We start from the raw sequence: 9,453 nt of genomic DNA on the forward strand, positions 1-9,453 counted from the left end.
TCCTCACCTCTAGCGCGGGCACCCCTGACGGGGCCCAGCTGCACCTCCTCACCTCCTAGCGTGGGCACCCCTGACGGGGCCCAGCTGCACCTCCTTCGTGGCCCCACTGGCTGGCAGGCTCTGAGTCAGTGGTGGAGCTTCTGCTCTCACAGCTGGAGAAGGCTGCCAGCCGTGCTGTGGTCACACCTGCCCTGGGGAATACAGCGCCTCAGACAGGTATTTCCCAGTCCTCGGGGAGAAATGTAAAACTACTGACACCCAGAAAAGCTGAAAGCAAAACATTTAGAATCACCATTTCTAAACATTACCAACTGAAAGGTAGGATAATAGCTGAGCAGGATAAAAGGGGGTATAAAAAGGAACACACACGTGGGAAAAAAGCGATCAGTACTGAAATTATCTGAAAAACTTGCTTCTTCTGTTGTCATCGCTGAGAAGCAGAAATGGCTCAGTCCCTAATGACTCAAGGCCCCCTGGAACACCTGGTCTCATCTTTGACTCTCCATCCCTCCCTAATATGCAATTAGGGACACCCAGGAATCTTACCTGCTTGCATTACACACACAGAACAGCAGACCATATGAGAGTGGTAAATGAACAGAAAGAAGGAGAAACTGAAATTATCCTTTCAACCAGCCTAACCAAAGCTTTATTTTTTCCCAAATGTCCCCCTTGTTGGGTATAAGAATCACTTCTGTACTTCAAAGTTGTGGCCTTTCCGCTGTCCCCAATAATAATATCCGACCACAGTACAGAAACCAAACAACCCCCACGTGTCTGTGCAGAAAAGTTAGCACAGTGGGTCTGAGATTGCTGTCCTCAGCAAGGCCTGCCTGCAGGGCTGGCCCTCAGCTGCTGTCTGGGAACCTGGATTCTGGGAGGCTTCCCAGCACTCCTAGAACCGACAGGAGGGGTCCGTCTGCCCAGACTGTGCCCACAACGTGGTTTATGCCCGACCCCCGCGTTACTCTGGGAGTCTGGACTGTTGGTATGTGCCAGGCAGGTGCCTTTGTGACCCATCCCCAGTAAAAACCCTGGGCACTGAGTCTCTAATGAGCCCCCCTGATAGACCACCTCTCACGTGTTGTCACACTCGCTGCTGGGGACCTGAGAGGGTCCCGTGTGACCCCACCAGCAGAGGGCTCTGGGAAGCTGGCACCTGGTTTCCCTGGACTTCGCCCTACATGCTTTCCCTTCCCTTTGTTGACAGGCTTCATATTCTTTCAACTGTGATAAATCCTAGCCATGACAATGGCCACATGCTGGGCCCTGTGAGTCCCTAGCAAGTACCAAACCTTGGGTGGCCGTGGGGCCTCCTGACACCCACCACTTAGTGGATAAAGAACCCAGCTCTCTACGGTGATTCCCAGGATTCAACACCTGACTTTATCTGAGGTCAGACCTGTCCTTCCTGGATGGGGCTCCTTACTCAACAGGGAGCTGTTGTGAACGCTGAAGGACTCAGGATACAAGATGCCGTCCCAGTTCAAAGAAAAATTATTAGTTAGCATCCTCAGTTTCAACGTGGTCTTTCCCTGCGCATCTGGTTTGCTACAAACTCCGTGAGTACACCGTCTTACCTACAATGATTACTTACTGCACTTCTGCTAAGTGTACCAACTGGCTTGGCAAAATGAGTATCCGTCTTAGGCAGGGACCTTCTTCTTTTATTTAAAAAAGCTGAGGAACCAATAAAGGAACCAAAAAAGCTTTCCAAATATCGCCATGGTTTAAGCACCAACATTTAGTCAGCAAACATGAGCATCCTTGTCTCTTGAACTTACTGCTGGGACGCTTCTGTGTTTACCTTCCTTTTCAATAAGGATATACTCCCAGAACTAGGACTCCTTTCCTGTTTTAAAATATTATATAACTCTCTACTTAAAAAAAGAAAAAGTAACACTCCATGCCAAGTATTTTTTGAGGAAATCAATTATGTTAAAATAAATTTACTCAGATTTCATTAATAAAGTCCATCACAGCCCCTCCTCCCCTTAAAAAGCTCATTTTCTTGTTAATATGAGTTATTTTGAGAGCACCTGCCTTTATGTCAGAAACTGAGGGGACTCTTTCCTCCAGGAACAGCTCTCCAAGCTGCTCGTCTGAGTTGGCGACACATTCAATCAGCTCCTGCCGGTGGTCGGCTGCTGCTGCCCTCAGGTCCGCCGGAATCTCACCGTGCCGGACAATCTGACTGAGAAAAGACATGTTTTGTTTTGGATATCCAATTAAACCTATAAAGCACCAATCAAAGAAATGGACCAAGGGCTGTAACGATTTTAAGATAAGAAAGAGCTCTGATATATTTGCATTAACATGGAAATAACGCTAACACGTATTTTTAAAATTCAGACAATGGGCAAAATAAAAACAGTCCACTATAATGAGGAAAAAAAAGTATATCTCCAGCTTTTTTTTTTTTTTTTTTAAATATTTTATTGTACTTCAGGTGAAGGCTTACAGAACAGATAGTTTCTCATGTAACAGCAACACACATGCTGTTTTATGACATTGGTTAACAACCCCACAACATTTTAACCCTCTAAATTCTCAACTTAGTATATCTCCCGTTTTGCAACAGACATCACATTCTGTTTTTCTCAAGTTTTACAGAAAATAATGATAAAAGATGTAATGCAAACTCCTACCCCACTTCACACATACTGGTTTATCCCTAGTCTAGCTATCTAAAATGAGTATGTATAGTACTTATAAATTCAAAGCAATGACTAGACAAAGCACCAACTAAATCAAAGAAAGATTAACATCTTTTCAGTGTAGCTAACGGCACATTCTAATTATCTGAAAACCAGCACGCATGCAGAGTAACAGGACCATCCGCTTGCTGAATGCGCGTAACGCAATGAGCGCTAGACAGGCTGGTCGATGAGTTATTTTACTTACGCTTCACGTCACGTGAAGCAGCTTCTACTACCTGCGTTTTCAGGTGAGGACACGAGTTAAACAGGTGAGTAACCGCTCCAGGGTGCACGGCCAGTGAATGGGGCAGTGAGGGTTCAAGGCCAGTGTCTGCCTCCAAAGCCCACACGAGCTCTTGAAAACCCCATTAACCACAATCTTATTAACCAGAGCATCAGTCTCCACCGAGCAGAATTAGAAACCTGACTCTATTCACATTCCACCAAGAAAAACCCTATTAACCTCAGTAATTTTTAACACACGGTATCACATTTTGCAGTAGAAAAAGGTTACTAAATATGACTCTTCAGTTTTGAACCCAACTCACCATCCCTCTGGCAGCTAAACAAATAAAACCTACACAATAATCAATATACTCAGCACCATCCAGTAGTTTTCTAGAAATGTGAATTCCCAGCCAATCCTAGATCTAAGGAACCCTGGTGGCACAACGGTGAAGCGCTCAGCTGCTGACCGAAAGGTAGGTGGTTTGAACCCACCAGCTACTCTATGGGAGGAGGTGGGCAGTCTGCTTCCATAAAGATTATAGCCTCGGAAACCCCACGGGGCAGTTCTGCTCTGTCCTATAGGGCCCTATGAGTCGGAATTCGACTCAACAGCAATGGGTTTATAGCCCCAAACACACTGGTACAATTTTCAACTGCTTTCACATATTCATCTTTTTATTTTTATAATCCCAAGAAATAGAACCGTAAGGATAAAAAGATGAATATGTGAGAGCAGTTAAAAAAAATTGTAGGAGTGTGGTTGGGGCTATAAACCCATTGCCGTTGACTGATGAACTGATGCCTTTGAATTATGGTGTTAGCAAAGAACACTGAATATACCATGGACTGCCAGAAGAACAAACAAATCTGTCTTGGAAGAATTACAGCCAGAATGCTCCTTAAAAGCAAAGATGGCTAGACTATGTCTCACATCCTTAGGACATGTTATCAGGAGGGACCAGTCCCTGGAGAAGGACATCATGCTTGGTAAAGTAGAGGGTCAGCGAAAAAGAGGAAGACCTTTAACAAGACTGACACAGTGGCTGCAACAATGGGCTCAAGCGTAATAATGACTGTGAGGATGGCGCAGGACTGGGCAGTGTTTTGTTCTGTGTGCACGGGGCTGCTCTGAGTCAGAACCGGCCTGACGCCACGTAACAACAGCAATCCTGAGAAACAGGTAGAGCAGGTATTTATGATCTTATCTGGTTCCCGATTTTTATCACAGTACCCAGGACACAGCAGCTGTTCCATGAAAGTTTGCAGAAATGAACGAAGAAATGAATGGACAAGTAGAAAAGGGGATTACTTTAGAGCCCCAGGTGAAGGCTTCCTTCCACCAAACTGTGCGTCTCATAATGTGATGTGAGTACATTACCCAAAGGCAGCATGAATACCAAGAAGAATGGGGAGCAAACAGGATTAAAGGCATTTAAAAAAAATCGTCTTGAAGATATCATGTCTTCCAGCCATGTTTAAAAAGATGCTTACTAAAAAACTCATCATTTTCCTTCACTATGATGCTCTTTAAAACGTAAGGTTTTAATAGTATTTTTTTTAACACTTACCCAAAGTCTCCATCAAAGTAGACGGCTCGTTCCTCAATGAGATCTATGATACCTTTAAAGTCAGTCTCCAAACCAATGGGCATCTGCACAAACGCCGCGTTATGATTTAGCTTGGACCTGAAGAAATAGAAGTACACAAGTTTACCTCTTTTTTCCCCCCTCCAAAAGTCCTCTGAAATGACAAAAGAAGCGTAAAAACATATCAGTGCAGATGCTAGAGAACTGGAAGGGGTGTCATCAGCATGTCAGAGCAGATACAGAGCAGTCGGGAACAGGTGACAAACTCAGTGAGTCTAGGAAGCCACAACCTCATTTGGGCAACAAAAACCAAACCCACTGCCACTGAGTCGACTCTGACTGGTCGTGACCCTACAGCACAGGGGAGAACTGCCCCATAGGGTTTCCCAGGCTGTAATCTTTACAGAAGCAGACTGCCACATCTTTCTCCCACGGAGCAGCTGGTGGGTTCCAACCACCGACCTTTTGGTTAGCAGCTGAGCACTTTAACCACTGTGCCACCAGGGCCCTTTTTAGGCAACCAAAGAACCTGCAAAATAAGTGTTTTGTTATCAGATCCCCAGAATACCCTGGCCAGGAGGCAGAATGGGAAGGCAAATCAAGTCAGTGGGTGGCTGGCCAGGAAATGAAAGGATGCTGGGAGAACAGCCCGTCTCTCAATTTCACAACGGCTGACTCTAGCAAAGCTGAGCACAGCTATCTGAAGAGGGAGTTTTTATAGGAAAACAGTCAGAGTGGGTGTTAAAGCCAGACACTCATCAACAGGCTGCCCGCACCCTGACCAGGCAGAGCCACTGAACAGAAACCGCACTCCCTGGAGGGGGTTCTCGCGGGAGAAGGAACAGGCCACCCGCACCCCGACCAGGCAGAGCCACTGAACAGAAACCGCACTCCCTGGAGGGGGTTCTCACGGGAGAAGGAACAGGGTCTGGCCACCAGTGTTTAGTCCCGACTCCAGACCCCAACCCATAACTATGGAGCAACAACGAAGAATTGCCAAATATTTGAAAAAAACCAACAGCTTGAAAGACAGGCATGAACTCAAGAAACAGTACTAACCACCGAAGAAAGAGTTACTAGAGGAAAGAAGAGAAAAATTTATAAAGACTTGAGAATTGTCTCTATTAATAAAAGATGTTGCAGTAAAAAAGAAAGTTTATGCAAATAACAATATAATTAGTAAAACTGGGGGAAAAAAAAGGCTAAAGAACAGAAGGAATGCAGATGAATATCAAAGTAGAATACCCACCCTGAAGAACGCTCCTATAACCCAGAGCAGTACGAGGAGACAGAAAGTATGAGAGAAAAATTACAGAGAGGCCATTCCAGAAGATCCTCAATCTGTTAAACAGGAGTTACAAAGAGAAAACAGGTAAAAGGGGGAGAAGCAAAGAAAGAACCAAAGTAATCAAATAAATGACAGAAGACTTTTCCTTGGATGAAGAAGAAGCTTGACAGAAAGAACCCACCTACTGCCAAGGAGGAATAAAATGTAAGGAAAAAAAGTGAAAACACAGTTATGCCAAGAAAACATTACAAACACCCAGTAAAGAAAAATTTCACTTTAATATCCTCAAATGCATCACTTCTACCCATGTGCACAAAGCAAAGCTCTCACTGAAAGCTCTGAACACCGTATCTTTTCTCACCAGTTAAATCACTCCCAGTCTCTACACTACCACGAACTTTTCCACCTGTATGCACCAGCTTTGCCGTGTAAACTTCACGGCTCCATTTACACATCTATGAAAGGTGAAAAGTGCAATTCTGACTCTTTTTAAAGGCTATGTGAAATATATAGTATTGTACAAAATGCTAAAAATACTACTGGGTTATACCTGGCACAAAAAGGAAGTGTTACTGTCATCCTAGCAAATATGTTATCATCGAAAGCAAGGGAATATCATCTCTACGGCATACAATTCAAAAGCATTACTAAAAATTCCTAAAGTAAAGGCTGGTTAACACCAAAGAGAACAATCTTAACGTATTCTATGTTTCTCTAAATAAACTGTGGAATATTCTTTAGAATCTACTCTGGATTATAACTTCTCTAATTATAGCGAAACAGAATAAACTGACAGACTGTTTTCTGAATTCCTCTTCGACCTCCCTAGCATTGAAGCCCTACTTCCTGATTTTACAGAGCTGACGAGTTCTAATAAGAACTATGGCCTCTGTGTTCCATTTACCAGGATACATCACTCACGTACATAAATGCTAACCAGGAAAAACTCAAGAAAGAAGCTTAATGCCAATGAACCCATCATCCTTCCAGATGTAAGACCTGTGCCCAGACCATCACACCCCATCTGCTCTTTCTAAGGCTCACTACCTCATTTGCTGCAGAGCCCTGGCTGGGTTGGAGCCCATCCGGTCTAGTTTATTGATGAAAGTTAGAAACGGAACGTTGTAGCGCTTCATCTGACGATTCACAGTCATGGTCTGGCACTGCACCCCTCCAACGGCACAGAGCACAAGGATCGCTCCGTCCAACACTCTCAGGGCCCTTTCCACTTCGATTGTGAAGTCCACGTGACCTAAAGAGACAAAGAAGCATGTGAGGGGCTTAAAGAGCAGACTGTGCTTTTAACACATGCACTGCGACACATCTGTGTACCTCTGCACTTCCCGTGAGGTTTCTAACCTGAGTGCAGACTTCTAAGCCATGAATACTGTTCACTCGCCACCACGACCAGAGCCCGAAAGACCACCTCCAGAAGACACTGGGGCACGGGCGCCTTTGGAATCAGCTGCGATATGGAGAAGCAGGAACTCTCCTACTCACAGTTTATTTGTGCTATTTTCAAAGAAACCACATAAAGACGAAATGCTCAAGGCTCCAAGTCAGTCTTCTCAATAAGAACCGATGGGCAGACTTCTGAACATTTAACACTCACAAATGAGCTGGGTCACAGTAGAAAGGACGTGCTTTTGCCAACCCAAGCTGCATTCAGATCACTAGGCCACTCACCAGGAGTATCTATGATGTTGATATTGACATCTTTCCACATGGTGTAGGTGGCCGCCGACTGAATGGTGATCCCTCTTTGTCTCTCGAGTTCCATGGAGTCCATGACAGCACCAACTCCATCCTTTCCTTTCACCTAAACACAAGCACAGCACTCCGATTTTTCTGTCCTTGCATTCCAAGAAGGAAAAAAATCTATGGAAATGGAACCGAACACAAGTGTTTGATTCATCCAATTTTCGGATACGCCTAACCGTTAAACCGATTACAGGTCTTGCCCTCTAATACCTACCCAACCTGGTTTTCCACCACTGTTCTCAGCCACTGCCAAGGCACAGCAACTTCCCTGGTCTGAGGACCATGTCTGTCCCTCTGCGCCTGCCCACCAGCCAGGGGTCAGTCCGCAAGCAGATCTTCAGAGAACAGACCTTTGCCAGCTGTGCTACCTGTGGATTCTGAGACCTCAACGGGAAGAACTCTGCTTTTAAAGCATATGATTTAACAAGGTGACCTTCATTTGAAGAAATATTTTAAACTGGAGAGATGACTTAAATACTCAATGATATGATAATGTCTCCAGGAGAGTCGTAAGATTTTTTTAAATAATTTTTTTCTGATATATGTATTTTTTAACTATTAAGCTCACGCTATATATCATTTTAAACTTTTCTCCATTTAAAATCATGAACATTTCCTCACGTTATTAACAATTATTCATAAATACTATTTTAATGGCTGCTTAAGAGTACATCACATTGACTTAACATTCTTAACAGACAATCAGCTCAGGACGCCCACAGCGATGGTCTCTAAAGAGATCACTCAGCAACATTTCAAGCCAACCTGAGCTATCCCCTCCGCATGTGTGACTTTGGTTAAAGATCCACTGTTGCTCTTTCTTTTTATGCTTCAAGTTTTGGGAAGTTTATTAAATCCTAACTGTAAAACAATTAAAACCAAGCTCTAAGGAACCTGGAATCAACCAGGTGTATACCTCGTGCATCTTGGCAATTCTGCCTGTGTAGTAAAGCACTCGTTCTGTTAACGTCGTCTTTCCAGAATCAATGTGAGCTGAGATTCCAATATTTCGTATCTTCTCATTAGGAACCACCCCTGATGAATGCCATCGGCAGGCCTTCCAACTACCCTGGAAGGTAAGAGAGCTCAAGTCAATGCTCTTCTTATGAGAGAAAACACAGAGCGATTAGCTTGGGCTTGGTAGACATTTTTCCTCCAAGGAATCTTAATGGGCAAACAAGACCACGGAGGTAGCCTGACAGGGCAGACGGCTGACAGCGGACAGAAAGGATGTATTTCCTGAGTGTCTGCTTTATCCTGGGTCCTGGAATTCAAATGATCAAGACACAAGACCTGTTCCCTAAGAGTAATTTACATTTTTGCAGAGAGCTCTCCACCCATGAGCCCTGAAAAATGTGTTTCCCAAAATAAAGGGAAAGACTGAAAGAGCATTGTGGATTCCTACTGTGGACTTTCTAGGCTATCAATCCTAGGTGAAACGTTACAAGGGATTTTATTTCATAGATGCAACATCAAAATCTCACAAAGGACTAAGCGATTGTTAAAAAATTAAAAGGACTTCCAGATCTCCCAAAACAGATTTTTTTAAAAAAATCAGAGAGTTTGAGTTGGAAATACCTTAGTTATAAGACTACAAAGAAATATTACCTACTAAATAATGACCAGAAGGAAGACACGACATTGGTTGAACCTGACGTCTGTTCTGGACCTGATGCCCCATCACTTCACCCTAGTGGATGATGACGACACTGGACCTGCTGCCCCATCACTTCACCCTAGTGGATGACGACACTGGACCTGATGTCCCACCACTTCACCCTAGTGGATGACGACACTGGACCTGATGTCCCACCACTTCACCCTAGTGGATGATGACACTGGACCTGATGCCCCATCACTTCACCCTGGTGGATGATGACGACACTGGACC

The 9,453-nt window shown here is 44.3% G+C and overlaps 1 protein-coding gene across 3 annotated transcripts in view; it reads right to left on the reverse strand.

Moving 5' to 3' along the window:
• Positions 1-9,453, reverse strand: part of GFM1 (G elongation factor mitochondrial 1) — a 53,926-nt gene that overhangs the window by 41,481 nt on the left and 2,992 nt on the right. For 2 of the 3 annotated variants that reach the window (XR_002824548.1, XM_023733863.1), the window contains exons 2-6: positions 8,479-8,631; positions 7,488-7,620; positions 6,849-7,053; positions 4,496-4,612; positions 2,044-2,194 (exon numbers count right to left, since the gene is read on the reverse strand). Coding sequence is in view for 2 of the 3 variants with exons in the window: in XM_023733863.1 (XP_023589631.1) it covers positions 2,044-2,194; positions 4,496-4,612; positions 6,849-7,053; positions 7,488-7,620; positions 8,479-8,631 (759 nt within the window). In the remaining variant the exon portion in view is untranslated. The remainder of the gene's footprint in view (positions 1-2,043; positions 2,195-4,495; positions 4,613-6,848; positions 7,054-7,487; positions 7,621-8,478; positions 8,632-9,453) is intronic. The other variant, XM_023733864.1, reaches the window with a different exon arrangement.

This window comes from Trichechus manatus, unplaced genomic scaffold (assembly GCF_000243295.1).
Source record: "Trichechus manatus latirostris isolate Lorelei unplaced genomic scaffold, TriManLat1.0 scaffold00062, whole genome shotgun sequence".
NCBI lineage: Eukaryota > Metazoa > Chordata > Mammalia > Sirenia > Trichechidae > Trichechus > Trichechus manatus.